Raw genomic sequence first — 27,178 nt, 5'->3', positions numbered from 1 at the left:
CAAACGGAAAAAACACTGACAAGTCACGTATTAACGAAAAGGGTTTAAACCCCACCGAATAAAGGTCTGCCAATTCGCCCCACTTATAAAAATATATTGCTTAATTTAAGTATGTTAAATTACTGATAGTTCGTATCCAGTCGTACACTGGATTTTATCTACGTGAATTTTGATAGATAGTCATTTCCGTATAATTATTTATAGTGGATTTGACATTCCCGCCAAAATGTTACAGAACAAAGGAAAGCATGCATAATAAAGAAACTCAAACTGGGGTGATCTGGTAGAGGTGATTTTGCTCAGATAACCCCTGTTAGAACAAAGGAGCTGGGATGTAAAATATAAATTTTAAACTAAATTTAAACAAATAATCAAATCATATTTCAATTCCTTTTTGTACAAAATATTATGTTTATAATAAGGAAAAAAATATATGACGTTTTTCTTTCGCTTTATGAATAAACCCATGCTCTAATTCTAAATCCAAAAAAAATTTTTGCACATGCGTATATTGACTACGCAAAATAATGAATTTTATCAAATTGGCATGCATTTAATATACTTCATTGACTTAAAACACTTCCAAACTCTTAAATGATGCACATGTTGCTACTATTTATTATGACTACAAGTACACTGCATTCCGAAATTGACTTATTTGACCTAAATTCGATAACCGTTCTGGCTGTTCAAAAACTCCTCCCTCTGAAAAATCACAGTGCCAGTCGTTTGCTTCTTTACATACAAAAAGGGAGGTTAGTAGAAGAGACTACATAATCGCTTCGTGTATTATCATACATGCATTTTTATTTAACTGTGAATACTTTTAGATTCGGTACATCGAGTACCCGCTTAACGAAATGCCCGTGCACTTTATTAATATAGTACTATTTAATATACTAGGAACGAAATAATATGTTTGTATGTTTATTATACAAAACCATGAGTTAGAAAAGAATTCCAAATTGTTGTCGCAGGAGATTCAAATTTTGATAAAATCTTTACATTTAGCTTACGGAGAAACACAACAAATATTTTATTGCGTCTCGAGGGTTCTTGAGTTTACGACAAAAGTTATGACAAATCGTAACTTGGGACACTTTCGAAAACACATTTTACGACTATGACATGTCCAAAGACCATCATAAGACATGTCTTAGTCATAGTATACCTTTGAAAACCATGCCCCTGGATTATAATCTAATACGCCAGACGCGCGTTTCGTCTACATAAGACTCATCAGTGACGCTCAGATCAAAAAAGTTATAAAGCCAGACAAGTACAAAGTGGAAGAGGAATGAGGACCCAAAATTCCAAAATGTTGTGTTAAATACGGGTTAGGTAATCTATTCCTTGGATAAGGAAATCCTTAGTTTTTCGAAAAATTCAAAGTTTAAAGTAAGCAGTATTCTTAAACTTTACTTTCGTATTATATAGATGATAATCACTAAACATTTCAAAATTTTGGAATTATGTTGAACGCTTCTGTCTTTTCAAACTTCAGATATAGATGATACCACAGACAGAGTTATTAACTTACATCTAGAAATTGAGCAATGTAGGTCGGTTAAAACAAACTTTACGACAAAGGGAACGATTTCAACCCAATTATTTTGTTTAGGTTTTGTTTTGTTAAGTTAAGTTTTGTTTTGTGTTTTTTTTTAGGGTTGTTCGTGTTACACAATCTTTAGTTTTCTATGTTGTGTTTTGTGTACTGTATTTTGACTGTTTGTCTTTGTCTTTTTTAGTCTTGGCATTGTCAGTTTATAGTTTGAATGCGGATCCTTTGGCAATATCTTTCACATCTCTTTTAAGTAAACATTATCATTATAATGTACATCAAAGTCAAATACTAAGAAATTTTTACGATTCATTTTTTTTTTGGCTCAAGTTTGGTTACAATTTTGTTTCAGGTAGTTACCAATCAATCAGCAAAGGAGTACTCGCCACTAAGAGAAACATTACGACTTCATGTCACTGATTGTACAGGAAAAAGTAAAAAAATAAATTAAAAAAATACCAAACTTTTAGGAAAATTTAAAGTGGGATGTCCTTTAACAAATGGCAAAATCAAAAGCACAATTAACACGTCAAATGAATTAATTGTCAGATTCCTGATTCATGTAGAAAATGATTTTAAGTTGATTAAACCTGGTTTTATCGCTAGCGAAACAGTTCACCTGTATAAAGTGAAATCACAAAAAATCTGAACCCCGAGGAAAATTAAAAACGAAAAGTTTCTAATCAAATGGCAAAATCAAAAGCTCAAACACATCAACCGAATGGATAAAACAACTGTCATATTCCTGACTTGGTTCACGCATTTTGTTATGTCCAAAATGGTGGAAAATACGTCATATATATATATATATATATATATATGAATTAATCTCATGTGAGAAGTACTCGCATAGGATTTTTATACGCCCGTCAAAATTTTGACGGGACGTATTATGGTATACAAATGTCCGGTGTCCGTCCGTCCGTCTGTGTGTCCGTCCGTCTGTCTGTCCGGCGTAAACATGTCGCCCCGTAACTTGAGAACGACTTATCCAAATTTCATGAAACTTAATATAGTTGTTTCTTATAATGGTCAAATGATCTGTATATTTTTTGGTCAAAATAAGATTTAAACTTTTTGAGTTACGGCACTTTGTAACTAAAACAGGGGTATGTTTTTTTTCACATGTCGCACCGTATCTCAAAAACCATTCTTGATTATTGCTTGAAACTTTACACACTTCTTAGTTATATTAATCTTAATATCTGTATACTTTTTGGTGATGATTAAAAATTTCATTTTTGAGTTATTGAGTATTTTGTAAAAAAGGGGGAGGGTTTTTTTTACATTTCGTGCCGTATCTCAAAAACGAATTATGATTATTGCTTAAAATTTTACACACTTCTTTGTTATATTAATCTAAAGATCTGTATTTTTTTTGGTGATGACTCAAAATTTTATTTTTGATTTAATGAGTATTTTGTAAAAAAGGGGATGTTTTGTTTTTACATGTCACGCATTATCTCAAAAACAATTTATGATTATTACTTGAAACTTTACACACTTCTTTGTTACATTAATCTAAAGATCTAGATACTTTTTGGCTTGATTCAAAATTTTATTTTAGTGATATTTATTTTTTTTGTAAAAAAAACAGGGTGTCTCAAAAACAATAAATGGTTATTGCTTAAAATTTTCTCAGAAACTATTTATGATTATTGCATAAAACTTCCACATAAGACGTCGGGCGTATCATGCGCTCATGGCGCAGCTGTTTATTGATTCTGTGATTAGTTTAACGTTTTATATAGATTGTTTGGGCGAGTTGAGACGAATGTATCAATGTCGCGTTTTTTTGATTCTGTGATTACTTTGCCGTTTCTATATAGATTGTTTGGGCGAGTTGAGACGAATGTGTCAATGTCGCGTTCCATTTGTTTCTATCTTCACTAAATTATAATCCTGGTACCTTTGATAACTATTTACACCACTGGGTCGATGTCTCTGCTGGTGGACGTGTCGCCCCCGAGGGTATCACCAGCCCAGTAGTCAGCACTTCGGTGTTGACATGAATATCAATTATGTGGTCATTTTTATAAATTTCCTGTTTACAAAACTTCTATTTTTCGAAAAACTAAGGATTTTCTTATCCCAGGCATAGATTACCTTAGCCGTATTTGGCACAACTTTTTGGAATTTTTGGATCCTCAATGCTCTTCAACTTTGTATTTGTTTGCTTTATAACTATTTCGATATGAGCGTCACTGATGAGTCTTATGTAGACGAAACGCGCGTCTGGCGTACTAAATTATAATCCTGGTACCTTTGATAACTATTTATTATGGCAACGTCAATATCATACAAACATAGTATTGCAAATGTATGAGTTGTTTTAATATAATTATAAATGAAACAAATAAAAACACTGTCTAGATATAATTGTAAAAAGTAAATATATATAATTAATGTAATTTAAAAAGTTTTAAAACAAGCAAAACACATTTTCTGATTATGATTGAAGGTTAAACTAGTTATGAATCAAGCAAAAACACTGTCTAGACATATAATTGTTTGAATACCAGCCCAAATATTTCTTGATTATTTGATCCTTTCGGACTATTTTTTTCTCCATTATTTGATTATCTTGTTTAAAACATAGTCATAATGAATGATTATGTGATTATATTTGCAAAAAAAAATATGCATTTACTTGGATACCCCAACGAGGGTCCTCTGTGATCAAATATCTAAACTTTGACGTGAGAAACTTTGACTTACATTACAAATAACATTGTTACTATGTTTGTCACAATTTATGAATAATGTGGGAAAGGATGAGAAAAAAACTCATAAAAAATACTTTTTTTAAAATTTGGTACTCCTGACGCACGTTTTTTACACTGAAGTCTCAGCTGTGACGCTCGAAACAAAACAGTTAGAAAATCAAATCAAATACGAAGTTGAAGAGAATAAAACTGATAATTCCAGAAGGTTGGGCAAACTATACTGTCAATGTCCATTCGGCAATACTCGGTAGTATCCGCTACTCATCTTCTTAGATCATGAGGGTACGGAATTGGCCGAGTTGAGACGAATGTGTCAATGTCGCGTTCCCTTTGTTTCTATCTTTATTATGGCAACGTCAATATCATACAAACATAGTATTGCAAATGTATGAGTTGTTTTAATATAATTATAAATGAAACAAATAAAAACACTGTCTAGATATAGTTGTAAAAAGTAAATATATATAATTAATGTAATTAAAAAAGTTTTAATACAAGCAAAACACATTTTCTGATTATGATTAAAGGTTAAATTAGTTATGAATCAAGCAAAAACACTGTCTAGATATATAATTGTAAACACAAAAACTTTTAAAACTAGCAAAGCAAATATTTTATATATAATTGTAAATAAAACAAGTTTTAAAATGGGCAAACACACTCCTTAAATATAATTGTAAATAAATCAAGTTTGTAACAGACGAAAACATTTCCAAATACTATTATTGTAAATAAAACAAGTTTTTGAAACAAACAAAACACTGTTTTGAGGGCAGCAGTCCTTTTGCGCCAATTAATGTTTTTCAGGGGTAACATTTGCGCCAAATTTTGTTTTCCAAATTATCAATTGCTCCAATATTCGGAACTCATGTGCGCCAATTTGCCTGTACACATATCTATCATAAATGTTAATGATTAAATATTTATTCTTATGTTTGGCTTAAAAAGTATCATACGTTCGGAAATATTTCACCATGAAGATGAGCATCTGGAGAGAAATGACTTGAAATGCATTAGACAGTCCATGTACAGAGAGAGAAGAAAACGTATTGGTATTACATACATTAAATTGGGAAGTACCCATGCAGCAGCAGTAAGAAGAAAGTATGTTTCAGAAAAGAAAACATTTGCCGTGTAAACTGCCGGTTTCAAGTCCGAATAAAGGAGGAGGGAAGTCGTTTTTCTTCAAATTGGCGCAATCGTATGTTTTATTTTTTGGCGAAAATGATACCATGTGATTTTAAAACAGGTGGCGCAAACGTAGTATTTGAGAAAAAAGTTGTGGCGCAAAGGACGCATTTTTGGCGCAAACGGGTCTCTCCCGTTTTGAGATAATTGTAAATAAACAATTTTTAAACAAACACAAAACATTGTGTAAATAGAAATGATTGTAAATAAAACAAGTTTTGAAACAAACAAAAAGCATTGCCTATAATTGTAAACAACGTTTTGAAACAAACTAATTACATTGTCTTGATATGCATAATTGCAAATAAAACAACTTTTGAAACAAACAAAAACACTGTCTAGATATAATTGTAAATACAGTTAGGTTAAACAAAAACACTGTCTAGATATGATAGATCATAACACAAGTTTTGTATTTAAACACGATCTATTTGAATTTCTGTTTGTCATGTTCCCTTTATTTGATGACATTGACTTCAGTTTTTCAAAGGTGAGGTGTCGTATTTCTTTCATTGGCAAAGCAATTTCAAAATCTCTTTCAAGTGTCTGTTGGACTTCCACATCCATTAAGGAATCGAATCCCAAAGCTACTAAATCGGTTTCTGGTTTAATCGCTGATGGATCCTTGATACCTGAAGTAAAAATATATCATATGTTTACTAAAATCAAAAATATATAACAAAACAAAAAAGCAGTCGGTTTTATATATATAAAAAAAAAACGGAACAATAAAGGTAAATAAAACTAAAGATCTTTGTTTCTAAGATAGAAGCCATTGCAACTTTGGCGGGAAATGATTATCTCTATATAGATCGTTCATATATTTAACATTGGTCCAATTTTCTTTTAAAAACTATGATGCATCAGAATCAGAAGATTTCGAATATGAAAAACAAGATCAGCAAACATCCTCAATGCAGATGATCTTCAAATGCACTGGAGTGTATAGAAGAGGGACGAAAGATATTAAAGGGACAGTCAAACTCATAAATCTAAACCAAACTGACAACGTCATTGCTAAAAATGAAAAATACAAACAAACAACAGCACACATGACACAACATAGAAAATTAAAGAATAAACAACACGAACCCCACCAAAAAACAAGGGGTGATCTCAGGTGCTCCGGAAAGGTAAGCAGATCCTGCTCCACATGTGGCACCCGTCGTGTTGCTTATGTGATAACACGTTCGGTAAATAGTCTAATACGGTAGGTCACATACATGAAAGGGAAGGGGATTGTAGCTACGACATAAGGAACATATCCGATATCATTTGTGAAACGGTTATTCCATAACGGTCAACCAACTCGTGATGGTGTCCGTAAAATTTACGAAGGGATGATTTCAACTTCACCATTTGAAACTCTTGGTTTAATGGGTTCCTTGGGAGCAGCAACCCTCTATCAAGAAAATCATGATAGGAAATGCAAGCACGGGAATATCGTATCAATTGGGAAATATAAACCCCGTTTGCAGGTGCTGCTGGAATGTTGCTACTTAGAAATGGAAAGTTCACAATTGGAAAGCTGAAGTCATCTCTTTTGTCGTAAAGTTTTGTTTTCAACCGACCCTCATTGTCAATTTCTAGATGTAAGTCAAGATATGAGGCCGACTTAACTGTATCTGTAGTATCCTTTATCTCTAGCTCGATGGGACAGATGCGTTCCACATAGTTACTAAATTTTGATTTATTTAGTGAAAGAACATCATCTATATATATAGCGAAAAAAGTATAGTTAAAGGATATTGCTAACTTCTTATCTTTCTTCCTAAGAAGTTCCTGCATGAAGTCAGCCTCATAATAATAAAGAAACAAGTCGGCAATAAGAGGGGCACAGTTTGTTCCCATTGGAATGCCGACAGTCTGTTGAATAACACGTCCTCCGAACGTAACAAATATGTTGTCAATCAAGAAATCAAGCATCTTGATAATATCAGTTTCAGAGAATTTTTTGTTTCAATCAGAGTGATCTTTTACAAAGTAGGATTTATCCCTCCCTAAGACAAGATGCTTGTATCTACGTTGACCATTCTTCTTTGTAGAGAAGTGTTATTAATGATGTTGAGGTCACCGGTAATAACGTGGCCAGGTTATGTTCAACGAATAGCTCTGACTACAGTACAGCATAGATGACATATCGAAACAACTACTTAAAATTATTCATTTTGCATTGCATTTTTTTTTAAATGTTCAATATTTATCATGACACTATTGAAATTATCAATGAACTGAAGGATTTATACGACAGTGTATTAGCGCCATACATTTTTTTACTTCTTCCTATGTATTTTTTTTCTAATACTCGGATATTTTCGTTGTTACGCAAGCATAAGAAGAAATATAATAAAAACAAGAATGTGTCCCCAGTACACGGATGCCCCATCCGCACTATCATTTTCTATGTTCAGTGGACCGTGAAAATGGGGTTAAATCTCTAATTTGGAATTAAAATTAGAAAGATCATATCATACAGAACATATGTACTAAGTTTCAAGTTGATTAGACTTCAACTTCATCAAAAACTACCTCGACCAAAAACTTTAACCTGAAGCGGGACAGACGGACGAACGAACGAACGAACGAACGGACGAACGGACGCACAGACCAGAAAACATAATGCCCATAAATGGGGCATAACAAATATTTTGCGCTAATGCACTTTAGTGGATTTAAACAAATCATATCATTACCTAAAATATGGCACACTGCTTCTATAACACTAGTTTTCAAGACCCCATCAGCAGTAGTTTTTGTTCGTTTCTCCGATATCACACAGCTTGATACAACTGGGCAATCCAGGTTCATGAACTGATCTAAGACATTCAAACAAGATTTCATCCTTTGCGGTAACGTTCCACCAACTACAGATTCATTGGTTCCCTTGTTTTCCAAGAATATACCAACATCCCCAATCAGACCCCACTGTATAGCCAATGCTGTAAAACAAAAATTTAGAAATGGTTGATCAATAGATCAAAACTTAACTCATGTTAGAAAAGCGATATTTGTGTATGACTTTAGAGAATATCATACAATTCTGCTTTATACGGAGAATCTGATACCTATTGCTTTGGAAAACAATACCAAACTAATTGCTCTTTTTAGAACTATGAACTATTTATCTATTACTCCTGAGCAAATCAGATGGTATTGCCTCATATATTCGGAGCTCATGCCCTTATATCTTTTACTTTAATAAAGTTATTATCAATTTAACAAACTTACCAGGGAACCCATTTTCTTTCCTGTCTTCGCATATTCTTTCCATCACAGAATTTGCAAATCCATAATTTGTCTGTCCAGCATTGCCCCTCCCATTTGCGATAGACGAGAAGACAACAAACCAATCCAAACAGTCCTTACACGACTTTCTTGTTATCCTATCTAAATTAAGTGCACCAATCCCCTTTGGCCTGCAAACAGCATCAAACGCATCCTTTGACATGTTCTCAAACAACTGATCTTTTAGTACCTAAAAAAAAACATTTTTTTTAAACTAGTTATTTTTAGAGAATTTCTAATCATAAACTAAATTATTGTTACATATTGTTTTGAAATACATTAACTTTCAGTTTCAAAGTACCGGATTGAAAGAACGTTTGAATTGTCGATTTTTTCTTAATCTACATGTATACATGTATATAATCGTGAGGCTTCTTAAGGACGATGTATGACTGAACCTTTCGGATTTCTTCATTTTAAGAATTAAATGCCTTTTTTTTATAATTTTATATGCTGTAAAAGCTTTGAACGGACCACATTTTGTGTGAATCGCATATTCGTCTGCCACTCAAGTGAAACATACATGTATGTGTCTTTCAATGTTGTGATGTTTCACTTTTTTTCAGATAAGGGTGAAGGTTTAGTACCATTAAACTTTTAAAACCCGCTGCAATTGTTTGCATCTGTCCTAAGTAATCCGATGTTCAGTAGTTGTCGTTTGTTGATGTGGTTTATAAGTATATCTCGTTTCTCGGTTTCTATATAGATGAGACGGTTGGTTTTCCCGTTTGAATGGTTTTTCTCTAGTTATTTGTTTGGACCCTTTGTAGCTTGCTATTCGGTGTGAGCCAAGATTCCGTGTTAAAGACCTTACTATGACCTATAATGAGTTACTTTTATAACCTGTGCCTTGGATGGAGAGTTGTCTCGTTTGCACTCATACCACATCTTCTTATATCTATAACTATTATATCTTTAAACCTTAGTACAAAACAAAAACTATAAAGAAGACAAATATAAATTCTTTTATTGAATATGTATACCTACTTATATATTAATTTTAATCAAATAATAGTTTTACTCTAGTACTTAAACTGGGCCTAAGAGTCTTCTCGGATTTATTTTACTCAATACTTTGTTTTCTGTTGTGGGTTTTGAGGACTGCTCATATACGTATCTTTTGTTATGATTTGTCCTTAGTTTGTTTAACACGTCCATTAATTTTTTTTTCAAATCTGCATTTTTTTTCTTATTTTTTAATGTGCAAAACATTAACTAATACCTATGTTTTTTAGGGAAAGATTGCACGAAAAGGTGCTGATTCAGAATGTAAACAAAAATTTGAACGCGCAAAAAAGCAGTACGTTAAAGCTGTTAGAACTGGAAATGAATGAATTTACCGATTCCTTAAGTGATTTTAAGATTTTGATTTCTCTGCCTGAGTGCTGGGAGTAGGAAGGCAGCAAATAGTTGGTGTACTGCAATGTTATATTTGACAGTTTATGCAAACGTGCATGTAATAATGAACAGTTACGACCTGTGAAGGAGGTCAATAAAAGTTGTCAATGTAATGTGATCGTAAATTAAACTTTTTCCAAATTTTTCGTACTCTCAAAATAGAATAATTGATTTTAAGTAGATATTGTCTTTTAGTTTCTATAAAACTATAACTCCGAGAATAAGTCTAGAAAGTATTACATATAACTTGAAAACAATTTCGCTGAACATCCAAACTGTAAACAATCAGTACTTATTTTTTGGCGAGATAATATCTTTAATCAAACTACTAAAGTAGTTCTTGAATAATACTTAAAACTAAAACAGAACTCATCAAATAATTATTGAGAAGGACTCATGAGAAATATTTTGCAAAATACTCGACTATCTCCTGAGAGACAATGTAGGCACGTGCATGAAGCGATTAGATTCGACGTATATCATTGTTTTAGACAGCAATCTCATGATGATCAAAACTTAATACTGTTTAGACTTGTTTACACTAGTAAATTGATTTTAGCCTAAAATGTCATTTTGATAATTATTTTATTTGAAAAGTCTGAACAAAAAATAAACTCATCATAGTTTTGCCAAATACAGCTAAGGTAATCTATGCCTGAGGTAGAAACGTCTTGTTTAGTTGCAAAGACATGTTTAGATCAACACAACCGGTTAACTTCAAGATCAAATTTACTTATTTTTAACCAACTTCAGATATTTTATTGCACTAAAATCGATCTACTCGAGTAGACAAGCACTTTAACAGACCGAATACTAGTACAGAATATTGTTTTTTTTCTACTTACAACAGCAAGATGAAATACCCCTCCAACAGGTCCTAACTCTTCTGCTTCCGCAATAAGTCTTGTTGTTGTATCTACGTTTGCTATATCTTGAGAAGATATCAAAACCTGGATGCCTTTACGTCTCCAATTCTGTATCATCCTGGTTTGATATCCAGTCTTGATTCCTGACCTTGATGTAAGGACAATATTCTTAGCCCCTTTGGTGATCAGCCAATGACCTATTTCTAAACCCATACCACCTAGACCCCCTGTTATGATGTAGGATTTCATCGGGTGGCAGTATGACTTGGGTAATGCTAGAATAGTAGGTATACTGGTATCGTCCGAAACATCTGTAACCTTTTGGAGAAAAAGAATAATATCTTAAAACTTTAATATTTTATAAATTGACAATGATAAAATATCAACTGCATGTATACTATCACTTCTTTTTCAAATATTTTATATTTGAGGGTTATGATATTTATGGTTGTCTCGTGAATAAGTTTGTTGATACATTGTTACGATAATTTGCAGACTAATCTGTATTTCAAAACTCTTCTTTTCGGTATGACTTCAAATTTAACAATTGCACCCTTTAACTTTTTAGCTTTCTTTGAAGGAACAACTCTATATTAAGAAAATCATGATGAGAGACGAAAGCTTAAGAATGGCGCATCAATCGGCAGAAATATGCTCCGTATGCTGTTGTTTCAAATGCAAAGGTATAAGGCTTTTTTTAAAACCGGAAAGATTCATATGACAGCTCTTTACTTTTTAAAGAACAGACACATGAACAAAGATCTTCATACTGTTGCAATATCATCCAATTTCTTTATCTATTATCTCCCTTCATTATGAAGCTGAAAACCAAGAAATATAAGATAAAAATGACCTACTTTTATTATAATTTTTCCAATATGTTGTCCTTGTGCCATACATCTGAATGCTTCTTCTATTTGGTTGTTGCTAAATTCTGTATATTTAAGAGGTCTCACTGTTTCTGACTGTATGCCTTGTGTTAGTAATGCTGAAACTTCCTTCCAATCCTGATTATCCTCTTCAAACAGCGCATCCAACAAGATCCCATGAAAAGTTACATTCTTCAGGAATATAGACATCCCTAAAGAACAATATATAGAGAAATATTTCAGGTTTAGGATTAAATATTTTACGAAAGTAGAATATTTAACAAAACAGGTGTTGGTTTTGTAAAGAATAAATCTCTTTTAGATAAAAACAGCAAAGAATGCGTTATTTCATTTCTCTGTACTTTGAAACATATGTTTCTGCGAGCTTATTTTGATTGTGCATTATTTCATGTTGTTTTAGGTAAGCGATTTCATTGAATCTGAGTTCTTATATAGCAGTGGTTTTTTTTTCTTTACCTCTGAGTGAGATAAAGATAAGGAGATAAGGAATTTAAACATATACGACACCTCGCGTAGGTTCAACAACCCATTCAACAACTATCTGACTGTATGTTTGAGGCATGCAAGACAAATTATTTTCCCATCTAACATACCCTTTTTCAAGTTGCTGTTAAAACTTTTTCAAACATGTAGGGTGGCCTACCTTGCAATACCTACCTGGGTATTATTTATTTGTTAGTTTGCTTTCTTTCTAAATAAGTATGAACTAATTCCCACTAGACATTTGCAATGCAATCAGCAATTATCAATCTTCCAAGGTAAACATTATTTCTGGTAAGTATTGATAGAGATGTGTGTTAGATTATAAGAATTCCTACCTAAAGGTGTATTTTTGGATAAATCAAACTTTCCGATTTCCAGGAATCTACCATGTTCAGCTATTACTCGTATACTGGCCTGCAGTTTTTCTTCTGATAACGAATTCAGCACCAAATCAACACCTACAACATAATTATGATCTAAACGTTTTAGCAAAGATGTGAAAATTTGAAAACGAATATCTGTGAAATACTGGGCTGCATTGTTATGAAAATAAATAAAAACAAAGTATTACACCAGCATTGCAATCAGAAAATTTGATCTGAAGTTTCATTATGATCTTGTTTAAATGATTGAATTTCAAATTTGGTGCATGTATTGTGCAGTAGTGGTAGACAATAACGACTAGAATTTTCCACACTAATGAACCTATTTAGCAAAAATCGTCAGATATTTAAGGAATGAATGTAATATTTTTTCTGTCTATGAAGAAATAACATAAAAAAATTTGGTGCACACTGAATAACGCGCGTAGCGGGTTATTTAACAGTGTGCACCACATTTTTTATGTTATTTCGAATAGACAGAAAAAATATTACAGTCATTTCTTATAATTTAATTCTAAATTTCTTTTTAAACCGTAGAAAACCATGAAAAAACGTTGATGACGTCACGGTCACATGACTAAATTATGTCTATGGGCTCATAACAAAATAACGTCAGCCAATCAGAAGACGCGTTACATCCAAAATTAAATTATTCTAATATAATGTTCTAATTCTTATAAAACATGGACAGAACGTGATTGACGTCACAATTGAAATTGCAACGTCAGATAAATTTTGAACACTTCTAGAGTTGACATTTGTGTTGGTGTTTGCCGCTAAGTTATTGAATAAAATCATTTAAAAATATTTTTTGATGTATCTGTTCATTTTTTTTTTAATCGTTAAACTGTTTTTCGATTTTCAATAGCATTTTTGTTTATCAAATCAAAATGGCTGTCTTTCGAGCTTGTATTATAGGTTTCCTTCCGAGCACAAAGTAAATTTCAAATTTTTCCAATCGGACTCGAAATAATTCTATTATGCCATGCTCTACGCTCATTTTAACTTGGATATGCATTGTATATATGTCAATATCTACCACCTCTATAACGCTAGTTGTAATATTGACAAATATAATGGTATACCCATGCTAAAATGAGCATACAACATGTCATTAATACAATGCAATACATTAGTAATCATAATGAACACACGTAGTTAATAACGGTCAATTGCGTCTGTAAAACAGATCTAGGCAATGTAAAATGAAATGATGAATTTTGAATTTTGTAAATTTGCAGAAGCTTCCGTTTTTATATATATATATATATATGAAATAATATACAACATGTATTTACACTTACCTTTTCCCTCTGTCATTTTCATTATATGAGATTCAAATTCTGTTGATCTAGAATTACTAAAATGCTTATCCTGTAACTGCGGAAATCTCTTTTGCAAGTAATTTTTCTTATCTTCTGATCCAACTGTAGTATATACTTCACAATCATAATACAATGCAATAGAAACAGCAGCTTGACCAACTCCTCCTGATCCAGAATGGATAAGAACTCGTTCTCCATGTCTAATCCTTCCTCTTACAACTAAAGCGTAATATGCTGTTGCATATACCACAGGAACAGTGGCTGCCTCACCTAATGACCAGTTGTCTGGAACTGACCACAAAAACTTATCATCGACATGAAGAGTTGTTGCTAGACCCTACAAATTTCAAAATTTGACATTTTCATATATACACTTATGTGCAGCATAAGTGACTTTATGGTACAACGAAAGACTAAATTTTATTCAGTCCTGTGTTATCATGTTTTGTAAATTTTAGAAATATGTAGAAAATAGTTACGGATGGTACATATGTGATCTAACTTGAAACTAATTGGAATTTTGCAATTGATAAGGTGGCGCTACTTCAAGCACATGTTTTAATATCCAGCCTCTTTTCAAATAGCTTCCAAAGGAAGACTAGACAGAAATTTGGTGACATTCAATTTTCATCAAATATTTTATTTCAGATTTAAGATAGATGGATACAATCGAGAATATACAAGTGTCCGAGATAGGGCATACAAGAATATGTATTTCGGAAAAACACAAGAAATAAATATATTGATTAACAAGAATGTGTCCAAAGTACACGGATGCCCCACTTGCACTCCTTTTCCATGTTCCATGGACCGTGAAATTGGGTAATAATCTAATTTGGCATTAAAATTAGAAAGATTATACAATAGAGAACATATGTATAAGTTTCAAGTTGATTGGACTTTAGCTTCATCAAAAACTACCTTGACCAAAAACTTTAACCTGAAACTCCCACTTTCATTTTTTATGTTCAGTGGACCGTGAAATTAGGGTCGAAAGTCTAATTTGGCCTAAAATTAGAAAGATCATATCATAAGCAACAAGTGTACTTAGTTTCAAGTTGATTGGACTTCAGCTTCATCAAAAACTACCTTGACCAAAAACTTTAACCTGAAACTCCCACTTTCATTGTCTATGTTCAGTGGACCGTGAAATTGGGGTCAAAAGTCTAATTTGGCTTTAAAATTAGAAAGATAATATTATAAGCAACAAGTGTACTAAGTTTCAAGTTGATAGGATTCAGCTTCATCAAAAACTACCTTGACCAAAAACTTTAACCTGAACGGACGCACATACGAACGGATGAACGGAGCCACAGATCAGAAAACATAATGCCCCTCTACTATCGTAGGTGGTCATAAAAATAATATGCTTGTGTTATCATGTTTTGTAAATTTTTGAAATATGTAGAAAATAGTTACGAATGTTACATATGTGATTATCTAACTTGAAACTAATTAGAATTTTGCAATTGATAAGGGGGGGGGGGGGGGGGGCTACTACAAGCACATGTTTTAATATCCAGCCTCTTTTCCAAATAGCTCCCAAAGGAAGAACACACAGAAATTTGGGGACATTCAATTGTCGTAAAGTATTTTGTTTTACATGAATGACCTTATAATATAGGTCCATGACTTTACATAAATAATCTAAACATCGCATATATAAATTTGATTAATACCTTTGATGAAACAAGTCCCATTACTCTATTCCCTTGCTCATCCAATCCAGAAACTTCCATTCCCAAAATGCAATCTTGCTCTGCTAGCTTTCCTGGAATAGCATCAGCTTGTAGTCTTCCTGTTGCTAACATAACGTCTCGGAAATTAAGAGATGCATAGTGGACGTTACACAGTCTGTTACTCTTGTTTCCAAAGTATTTTGTCAAAGGAGATTCTATCCACGTCAAACTTGACAGATCTCCCTTTGTTTGAATATTGACATGTGCGTGTTGACACAATTTTTGGCTGTTGAGCATTTCTAGAAAAAAATAGGTTTTTATAAAATGATCAATATTTTAGAACCTGTCTTTATTTAAAGTAAATTCTCGACCTGAAAATGCTCACCAGACGCCGCCATCAACGAATAAAGACATACCGTTTAGTAAGTATGAAAAACACCATCATGATAAAATGTGAAAATAATATCGAAGTACCAGGAATTCTTTCTTGATATTTGTCATTGACCTTTTGTATCAAACTTAGTTGAATATATCTTTAGAATACGAATCATATTTTTGTTTCAAATAATACATAGAAATGTTACTTTTGTTCTTATTAAGCGGTTTATCCTTGTCATTATTATCTGATCTGAAACTAATGTTTTTTTAATGTAATAAAAGCATTTTTAGATCCAGTTTGATGTTGGTTGTCAAAATGAAATCGTACCATGTTAGTTATAATAACATTTGTATAAATCTTTCACATAACAAATAACGTAATCAAAGTCAATGACCCTTACCTTTTGTTAAGGGTAAATGTTTGAATGACCCCCATTGTCCATTTTTGTAGACATTGAACGCTAGGTCCTTTCGAAACACCTCCCGAATTTCCTCATTTTCTGTTGAAAGATCCAACGCAGTTTTTCCATAGTTGAAAATACATCTGTAAAAGAATATATTTTTTTATATTTCAGATACACGTATAAAAAACAATACCATACATTTTATGTCCTACAACAAATGAATATCGGGAAGATGTATATAAGAAGCAAAATCAAATGCTAACTTCTATACATGACTGCTCTTTTTTTGTCCAGTAACCAAAGTCAAATAACATCAACATCATATTTTTCCAGGTTAACAGCGCATCCAACATAATAGTATCTTCAGTCTTAGATATAAAACACACCACAGAGAGCACCATTAAAAAAGATCATATGAACGAAAATTGAATAAATTTCTGGCATCTATGCACTTTTTTGGATACACCTCAATCAGGATGATCTAACCTTATTTATAAATCATCCTTCTGTAAATTTTTCGGACGCCATCACCAGTTGGTTGGCCGTTATGGAATAACCGTTTCACAGATTACATGTATATGTGTCTTACGTCGTAACTACAATCCACTTTCTTTTCATAAATGTGACCTATCGAATTAGACTAGTTACCGGGTTTGTAACAACATGAGCAACACGATGGGTTCCACATGTACATGTAGAGCAGGATCTGCCTTCCCTACCGGAGCACTTGAGATCAGTTTTTGTTGGGGTTCGTGTTGCTCAGTTTTTAGTTTTCTTTGTTGTTTCTTGTGTACTACTATTTGTCTGTTTATTTTTTTTCATTTTAAGCCATGGCGTTGTCAGTTTATTTTCGATGTACGAGTTTGACTGTTCCTCTTTCGTCCTTCTTTTACAAAACAGACCGATAACTGAATACAATTTGTTTGTCTATTTTACATCCCGCCAAGTGATTTTTTTAAATGCATTTTTTTAATTATTAAGTCAGACTATTTAAGCAAAAAGATCTATATCATTATCTAAATCACAATAATACAGAACTCCGAGGAAAATTCAAAACGGAGGGTCTCTAATTAAATGGAAGAATCAAAAGCTGAAACACATCAAACAAATGGATAACAAGTGTCATATACCTGACTTGAAACAGGCGTATTTTATGTAGAAAATGGGGTTGTTTTTTCAATGAATGACCTATGTGTTGAAAGAAAAAAAGCACATATGGTAATATAAATATATTGACAGAAAAAACAAAGTGGTCCGATTCTTCTTTCTTTTGAACTGTATATTGTCAGACAAATTAAAATTTTCGGCTTGGAATTACACTTACGATCGACAGGCTGTAACTAAAAACATTCTTGATGAAGAAAAATAGTATCATGTCATAGAAACTTCGGTTTATTCAAATTCAAGCGCAAAGGACGATGTATGATAAGGGTCATTTTTGGCCCCCTCTCAGAACCTGTTCATATTCATACCATCGATAGACCTTGGGCAGGTACTTAAAAAAATAACAACTTTTATTTGTCCCCGTGACTTATTGGTTGCCTAGCAACCGGTTTCTAAAATCAAACTTGCAGTGCCTGTGTTTCGTCAAAAATCTATTATTTAAGTGGTTTTTGGTGTATTATTATGTTAACTTAAATTATATTGATAATCTGTATAAGGTTTAATGTTTCCTTCAACAAAGAAAATAAATGTTTTATGCATAGCAACTACATAACACATAATATTTTGCTTAGCAACCATACTATTTCAGGCATGTAAAGTATGCATTTGCACAAACAAGTTACATTAGGTGTGTGACAACAACATAGAATTAATACAAACAAGCTAGTTTATCCCATAAATTCATTTCAGACTGGTATTTTGCTTAGAAACTACCTAGCAACGTGAAATGCAATAAAATAAATACATTATAGGTAACAGTGTCTGTCTGTATATCATTTTAATTTTCCATACTATCATGGAAATGCAATAAAATAAATACATTATAGGTAACAGTGTCTGTCTGTCTCGTCTGTCTGTCTGTCTGTCTGTCTGTCTGTCTGTCTGCTGGTCTGTCTGTCTGTCTGGTCTGTCTGTGTCTGTCTGTCTGTCTGTCTGTCTGTGTCTGTCTGGTCTGTCTGTCTGGTCTGTCTGGTCTGTCTGTCTGTCTGTCTGTCTGTCTGTCTGTCTGTCTGTCTGTCTGTCTGTCTGTCTGTCAAGTAATAAGGATATGAACTTACACACACAAATTATCTGTCTGTCTGTCCCTCTATAAATCTCTCCATTTCCCATACTATCATTGAAATACATTGTATTCAATAAAATGACTCCATTATAAGAAAAATGGAAATGAACTTACACACACATACTCTCATAGTCTCTCTCTCTTTTTCTGTAAATCTCTTTATTTACCATATCTATCATTGAAATGCATTGTATTCAATAAAATGACTACATTATAAGAAACATGGAAATCAACTTACACACACATATACTCTCATAGTCTCTCTCTTTTTCTGTAAATCTCTCTATTTACCATAGCTATCATTGAGACACAGTGTATGAAATCAAATAAGTACATCAATCATACGAAGCAGGGATATCAAATCACACAAAAACATTGTAACTCCCTCTTTCTCTCATGCCCTCTCTTATTGTCTCTCTTTTGCTCTTTCTCTCTTTTAAATAGAATTTCCTCCATCTATCATGAGTTTTTTAATTAGATTATTTGTAAAGTATTTGATGGTGGACTTTAAAAAGTAACAAGATCAGAGAAAGAAGATTTATGGATAAATAGACTTGATGAATGCAGTTATTAGATGAAAAAATTAAATGTCCCTTCTGATTGAGTTCCATATTTTGAACCATATTAAAGTACTTATAAAACCTACAAGTAACGTATTTATAAAAAAAAAATTCATAAAATATGCAATATAAATACAAGCTACTGGTGTTTAGTTTATAGATTTCCTGCTACAAATAGATTTGGTAAGAAATAGCATTTACTAAAAAATTTCAATTATCCAAGGTTTATTAAATTCTTCATCTGTAAAAGTTACTAGCTATATATAGATTTCCCAATTTACAGGTTAAAATTGGTTTGATTTTATGAAGTTCTTATTTATAAGGAAGGAGGAAGATAAGTATCAGATAACATGAACTCAATTCAGAAGCATTAATTGGTAGGTATACTGTTCTCCGTCTTATCAAGTTGTTCTCTTCTACATACGTTTGCAGACTGTTTACTAAGACTGAGCGGTCAAGCATCTTCTTTGCTACCTCTTCATTTTCAGGGTTGCAGACAAGAGGTCGTTTGTATTTATTTAGTATTCCACCAGTAATTTTTACTAAATCACCAATACTGGAAATCATGGTATTTGGAACCACCTTTTCAAAAAAATGAAATTGTTTCAATCTGGCATTCGTGCTTTCTACAACCCAACGACATTTAGTTACCAAGCGAGTCAGATTAGCTTCATTAGTGGTCAACTGTTTTTTCCCTTTCACCATACAAACAGGCATCTTAACCATATATCCCTGATCTTCTAAGTATTGAACTGCATCCCTGAAACCCCTATCTACAATGCAAATATCATCATCTTGTAACCATGCTGTTATGTTCTCCAAGTTGTTTGTTATTGCATGTTTAGTTATGGATGCATCGTTATTGTGACCATCTGCAAAATAAGGCCCTAAGATTGACAGAATATAGCCATCAGTTCCTACAATAATCATAGGTTTGACCAATGGGCGGTGTTTGTGCATACTGTAAGACATTCTTTGGAAATGGTTATCGCTACTTTTTTGAATGAAAATGTATGTTCCGTCGAGGACGATTACAGCTTGTCTTGGATCTGTAGTGAATAATTGCTTAGCTACTGGTGTTGTATGGTTTGTAACAAAATCTTCGTGACTTATATGCTGAAAACCTAGTGTATGTGGAACAAAGGTTTCCATTAATGTTCTTCTTGCTGCATGGATAATTCTCTGTACCTGAGATGTTTTCAACCCAAAGACTGTTCCCAGAATTTTGTTTGACAACCCAACACGGAGCTTGGTAAGAAATACTCCAAGGCAAGTTCTTACTGACCTTACTCCAGAACTCCTAACAGTTGACATGTATCCCAGTAAATCACAAAACTGCTCCTTACTCAGTCCTGTCAAGTCATTATAATTTTCTTCAGTCATGAGTGCAGGTATATCAAAGTTTAAACGTGAAGATGTCATTTTCATTATTGCTCTTAAATCATTTAAGAGACCTATTATGTCAGTACGAGAGAAGTACTCATGCTCTTTTGATGATTGTAAAACATCTAATGCTTGTATCTTAAAAAACCTGCTTTCCATATGTATTTTGCAACATCGACTTTTTTGGTTAATGAAAATTCCTTTTTCAATAAATGATTGTGTTCTGGCTTCTGATGTAATTGTTACCAGGCGATGCCTCGTGTTTCCTTCCTTCTTACATACAATGCAGTACCTGTGTGTTTTTGGTGCAGATTTAATTTCTAGCCTTATTGACTTTGGTGATGTGAAAACATTAGCTGCAAATGCTCCAGGAATATGTACTTCATTATTTTCCCCAGAATTGTTTATCTCAATGGAGCGAGATCTAATTGTTTTATTGCAGTTTTTTACTTGTTTATAAAGTTTTGCGGTACAAGATGCACATAACCTGTCTGTTTCTTGGACACATCTCTGCAATTTTTCTGTTAGGAATGTCTTTATTACACCACTGAAGCATCGTCTTCTGTTATTCAGCTGGCATCTTTTCTTACAAAGACAGCAATTGATAGACTTTGTCATCTTGTAAAAATACTGGAATGTAAAAAATAAATAAAATGAAACACTGTGAAAATTAGGCCTAAATAACAAAATCTAAATATAGTTTAACTGAGCATATCAAAGAATCCAAAGAATTCATTTTTTGTTAAAATCAAACTAAGTGTAATTTTGAACCCTTTGGAGTTTGGACCTTTATGTAGACCAATTTGAAAAAAGAACCAAAAAATCAATCTTCATGTAATTTTGGAGCCTTTGCATCTTAATGTAGACCAATTTGGAAACGTAACCAACAAATTAAACCAGATGTTTCGCAGGGCACAGCTTTATACGACCGCAGAGGTCAAACCCTGAACAGTTTGGGCAAAAATGGACACAACATTCAAGCTTGATACAGCTCTGAATTTGGATTGTGATCAAACATCATAGGTTTCTGACACAGAATAAGTGTGGTCTAATGAACTACAAAATAATTTTTTTTACATACTATGGTCCATCATCCAAAATCTAAATACATGGCCATGGATTTATTCAGAATATCAAAGAATACCAAGAATTAAATTTTTGCTGAAATCTAACAGTTTAATTTTGGACCCTTTTGACTTCAATGTGGCCCAATTTGATAACAGGGTCCAAAAATCAAAAATATCAATACATGGTTAGATTAAGCATACCAAAGAACCCCATATATTCAAATTTTGTTGAAATCAAACAAAGTTTGATTTTGGACCCCAATTTGGACCAACTTGAAAACTGGGCCCATAATTAAAAATCTAAATACATGTTAAGATTCAGCATATCGAAGAACCCCAAGAATTCAATTTTTGTTAAAATCAAACTTAGTTTAATTTGGGACCCTTTGGACTTAAATGTAGACCAATTTGAAAACGGGACCAAAAATTAAGAATCTACATACAAAGTTAGATTTAGCATATCAAAGAACCCCAATTATTCAATTTTTGATGAAATCAAACAAAGTTAATTTTTGGACCCCGATTTGGACCCACTTGAAAACTGGTTTAATTTTGGACCCTTTGGGCCCCTTATTCCTAAACTGTTGGGACCAAAACTCCCAAAACTGAACCCAACCTTCCTTTTATGGTCATAAACCTTGTGTTTAAATTTCATAGATTTCTATTCACTTTTACTTAAGTTAGAGTGCGAAAACTAAAAGTATTCGGATGACGACGACGCAGACGACGACGCCAACGTGATACCAATATACGACCAAAAAATTTTCAATTTTTGCGGTCGTATAAAAATAAAAATACATGTTAAGATTTAGCATGTCAATGAACCCCAAGAATATATTTTTCGTTAAAATTAAACTTAGTTTTATTTTGGATCCTTTGGACCTTAATGTAGACCAATTTGAAAATGGTACCCAAAATAAAAAATCTAAGTACATGGTTAGATTTGGCATATCAAAGAACCTAGATAATTCAATTTTGATTAAATTAAACAAAGTTTAATTTTGGACCCTTTGGACCTCATGTGGACCAATTTTAAAAGGAGGCTCTAATTCCAAAAACTTTATAAATGGTTACATTAAGCATATTTGAGAACCCCAATAATTCATTGAAATTGACAAAGAAATAAGCAATCTATACAAATATTGTTTTGGCCCCTATATTATGTTCGGATTTCCCAAATATATTTGGATTACCTCCCTTACACTGCTTTAAAATTGTCTAAATTGGCATTTAACAAAGAAACCCTTGTTTTTCAACCTTTTAGTTCCTAATTCCTATACAGTTATGGCGATAACCCCGAAAATTAATCCTGACCTTTTATTTTGGTATGGAACCTTGAGTTATAATTTCAGAAATATCTGTACACTTACACACAAGGTATTGTCTGGAAACTAGAAAAATGCTTACTTGGACCCCTTTATAGGCCCTCAATTCATAAACTGTAGGGTCCATAACCCCAAAACCGTATGTTTAAATTTCATAGAGATTCACTTACTCAAACTATGGTTATTGTCTGAAAACAAAGAGTCTTCGGACAAAGATACAACAACGTGATACCAATATATGACTGCCATAATTTTTTGCGGTGGTATAAAAAGATTAGAACAGAAACATAGTGTTCAATTATTCAATAATCCAATTGAGCATCACAGAGATATCTCTATCTAAATCCAATTTATTTATTTGTTGTGTTATACAAGTTTTATCTGTGGTCTGTTTATGTAGTGTATAAGTGTTTCTGGTTTTTATATAGGTAAGATTCTAATGGTTTTTACACTTGTAATTTTTGGGGCCCTTTACAGCTTGCTATTCGATATGAGCCATTGCTCCGTGGTGAACTAAAGGCTGTAACTAGACATATAATGGTTTACTTTTATAAATTAATTGTTACTTGGATGGAGAGTTGTTTCATTGGCACTCATACCATATCTTCCTGTATATATTCAGTACAAACTTTCAAATATTTATTATCAAATATTTATTGTCATATAAACTCTGAACAAAAAGTTTGTGACAAATAATATAAACATACACAAAATACATTTAACAAACAAAACCATGAAAACAAAAAAAGCAAAAAAGCAAAACAATCTATCTATATGATATATAAATATATTTTATAAATAAATCAAGATTATCGGAAAAAAAATCATTCTGAATTTTCTAGTAAAAAGCATTTTACAAATACTTACTGTGAGGTATGCATTTGTTTATCTACTGTTCAACATCAGACATAGGCGTTCTGTATACATGATATAGCAAAATTAACATTTATGGTACAATGTATCTATGGAGAAAATCTGAAAAGGAAAAATAATTATTTTACAAATATTAAACAGAAGAAAAATTATAAAACAATTTGAAAAAAACTAAGATTTTACAACAGGGGTAGGATGTAAGAGTGCAAATATAATGAATTAAGAAATAAATAAATGTTATAATTGACATAAGTATGTGCATGATGTTTAACTTAAAATAATATCTACATAAATTAAATGTAAATGAGGGAAAAAAATAATGATTTGCTTTTACAGGATACTTTTTATTATGAATTGAATGATTGTTATTTGCTTTATGCCCCATTAGCACAAAAAGGCTATATTGCGGCGATTTTATTATGAATACAGAATGTTTAATATTTAATGATATTATGCTGTTGATGAACTTGTGCATAGTGTTTTACTTCAGCAGCAAATATATCATGCTTATTGGGATGAGAATATTTTAATGAAGCACAAAGTGTAATCAGTGGCTTTTTTGTACTTTGAAGATATACACTATTGTAAGGTTAACTTCTATAGCAAAGGCATTCAGGGGTGGGGAGAGGGTTCTGACCCCCCTTTTTTTACTGCAAGATCAGCACTTATTTTTGAATTTTGAGGGGATTTATCAGGCAGGTTCAAGAAGGGTTGGAATTCCATATTACTTATCTTTGAAAAATACTGTTATTTATAATTTTGTTGTACCGGTACTAGTTTTTTTTTTATTATGAAACAGGTTAAAGTTTGTTATCAATTCAATAAGGTGACTAAGATATCATGTCTAAAGTCTTCAACAACAGACTTAACACTTTCAAATGATGACCTCACTACCCCTGTCCACATACTGTATGTATATAGGTTTAGATTGCTGTGATGTGTTAATTTTACAAGTTTTAATATAGTCAGGTCACAATTTAAACAAAAAATAGCAAATACTTACTTACGGTTACAATACATCTTTCATTCATTTCTTAATTCATTTCCTGGCTTAATCATTTTGGTGTATTAATTCACACTAAAAACTTTTTCGAGACAATCTACAAAATAAATAAAGTATTGATGAAAATCAAGTGTAGCAAGTGATTTATCTATTAAAATAATATTGAATGATTTTAACATTTGAATATTTTTAACATGTTGATGGAAACCAACCTAAATAAAAGAAACTTGTTTTTTTCATATCTAAGAACCACACATGTTGAACTAATTAATTTATATTTGCAAGTTTCAATATAGTAACAAACTTAACAAAAGTTTGGAATAACAAATACTTACAGTAAAAATTCATCTTTAATTCATTTCATGGCTTATTTGGTATACATGGCATATAGATTCACATTCAAAACTTTTTGGAGGCAATCTACAAAATAAATTAACTATTTATGAAAATCAAAAACAACAAGGGATTTATTTATTAAAACAATCTTACATATTTCAAACAGTGTTCACTCAGAGGAAACCAATGAAAGGAAGTGAACCTAAACATGCTAAATAAAAGAAACTTTCTTTTTTCATATTTAAGAACCACACATGTTGAACTTCCTTTTAACCCACCTATTAAACTTTTGGTTTTTAGTCTCTTCTAAATTGTAATTTGGAGGCCAACTCCTGTCCTTTTTGATTTGAGGAACAATGATAAGTCCTTTTAATTTTCAACATACAACTGGGAAGAATTTGTCAACCTGGATGATCTGTTTTAATTTAATTCATCAAATTCTGTTAAACTTAGTATATATTTTTTCATGTATGTTGAATTATTTGCATTTGATCCATGTCTGATTAGAAATATTAGCACAATTTACATTGACATATTTATATCAAGAATTGAAGCAGTTATAAAAATTATTTGTTGTTTTTTGGACATTTTTCTATTAATACAATGCTCCAAATCAATCTAAAAATAACTTTTTATAGGTATATATAGTCATACATCTACCTTCTTTCAAGTCAATAGGTTTACAATATTTACATAATTTGTTATTTGTTGTTGCAGCATTTTATTGAATTTGAATTTTCTTCATATAATCTTTTAGTATATATTATATAATACCCTATGAAATGATTTATGGTTGTGTTATTTTATTTCTAACAAATATTTAAAAGGAAAATTTCATAAAAACTACTTTTATTCTGATTGCGAGGGGAGGTAATCAGTTTTAAAATTCCATACAAAAATACAAATTGTTTTTTTTAAACCCGATGGTTAACCATCTGGATATCAAATTGCATTAACCACGGTTACATTCGGAAAACAATTGATATACTAGGGCAATACATTTTTTGCTTTCAAACAAGTGTGATGTCTGTTCCTTCAGCCTCTGAGAATGAACGGCGGTGACCCCAAGTTTTTGTGAATTTATACTTCTTTGTTTTGGAAGTATTTATGGAACCTATGCATTATCTCAAGTAACGTTTGTAATATATATCAGTTTTTGACATACAACTATCACATTTACAGATCTTATTATAATGTATGCTTTGTAATACAGTGAGCTAACATGTGACGTCTGCTCTTTTTTGTGAATTTATTTTATGATTTCTTTTGTTTCTTCTTAGGACTTTTTATGGAACCCGTGCATTTTCCCACATGAGATTTATGATATATCTCTGTTTTTGCATGAATAAGTATCACATTTACCATTCTATAATCATATAGTTATCACAGCAGCGTAGTTTGTTGACTTTGATGCTATCCAGCTTCCCTGGCAACTGAAACCGGAAGTTGTCAGGCATAAATAAACCGCACGCAAAAATCAACGACTGTACATGATATTTTTTTAAGATTTTGATATGAGCGCAGTTGAGAACATCTATGAAATTTGTATATAATGCCAATACTGTATGATATATACCATATGTAAACTATTTTACATGTTCTCACTTGCGCTCATATTTAAATCATTCCAAGTAGAGTCAGAAAATTACGGTTTTCCGTATAGACACCCGTTTATGATTTATTCATAGTATCATTTATATTCGATTTCCTGCATAAACTTGAAAAATAAGTTCATTTCAACATAATATAAAACTTCAGTAACTGTTTATGTTCATTTTTGCCCCAGATATTGCTATTCATTTTTTTGCATACAAAGGGGCCAAATTACTGCACTTATC

The 27,178-nt window shown here is 32.1% G+C and overlaps 2 protein-coding genes across 2 annotated transcripts in view; both read right to left on the bottom strand.

Moving 5' to 3' along the window:
- Positions 1-3,829: 3,829 nt before the first annotated feature.
- The window catches only part of LOC143082433 (fatty acid synthase-like), a 41,675-nt gene continuing 18,326 nt past the window's right edge, over positions 3,830-27,178 (bottom strand). Inside the window, exons 16-24 of the mRNA XM_076258094.1 lie at positions 16,564-16,706; positions 15,785-16,083; positions 14,085-14,442; positions 12,733-12,855; positions 11,882-12,105; positions 11,004-11,342; positions 8,704-8,950; positions 8,169-8,414; positions 3,830-6,107 (exon numbers count right to left, since the gene is read on the bottom strand). Of these exons, the coding sequence (XP_076114209.1) occupies positions 5,872-6,107; positions 8,169-8,414; positions 8,704-8,950; positions 11,004-11,342; positions 11,882-12,105; positions 12,733-12,855; positions 14,085-14,442; positions 15,785-16,083; positions 16,564-16,706 (2,215 nt within the window). The 3' untranslated portion in view covers positions 3,830-5,871. The remainder of the gene's footprint in view (positions 6,108-8,168; positions 8,415-8,703; positions 8,951-11,003; positions 11,343-11,881; positions 12,106-12,732; positions 12,856-14,084; positions 14,443-15,784; positions 16,084-16,563; positions 16,707-27,178) is intronic.
- Positions 19,666-27,132, bottom strand: LOC143060061 (uncharacterized). Its single transcript, XM_076233540.1, has 5 exons — positions 26,703-27,132; positions 25,340-25,424; positions 25,009-25,101; positions 23,996-24,103; positions 19,666-21,366 (listed from the first exon to the last, which is right to left on the bottom strand). Exon 5 carries the CDS (start codon positions 21,352-21,354, stop codon positions 19,666-19,668), a length of 1,689 nt encoding a protein of 562 aa, XP_076089655.1. The 5' UTR covers positions 21,355-21,366; positions 23,996-24,103; positions 25,009-25,101; positions 25,340-25,424; positions 26,703-27,132.

This window comes from Mytilus galloprovincialis, chromosome 1, assembly GCF_965363235.1.
Source record: "Mytilus galloprovincialis chromosome 1, xbMytGall1.hap1.1, whole genome shotgun sequence".
Classification (NCBI taxonomy): domain Eukaryota; kingdom Metazoa; phylum Mollusca; class Bivalvia; order Mytilida; family Mytilidae; genus Mytilus; species Mytilus galloprovincialis.
Note: the sequence above shows the minus strand (reverse complement) of the source record. Positions and strands in the feature narration are given on the sequence as shown.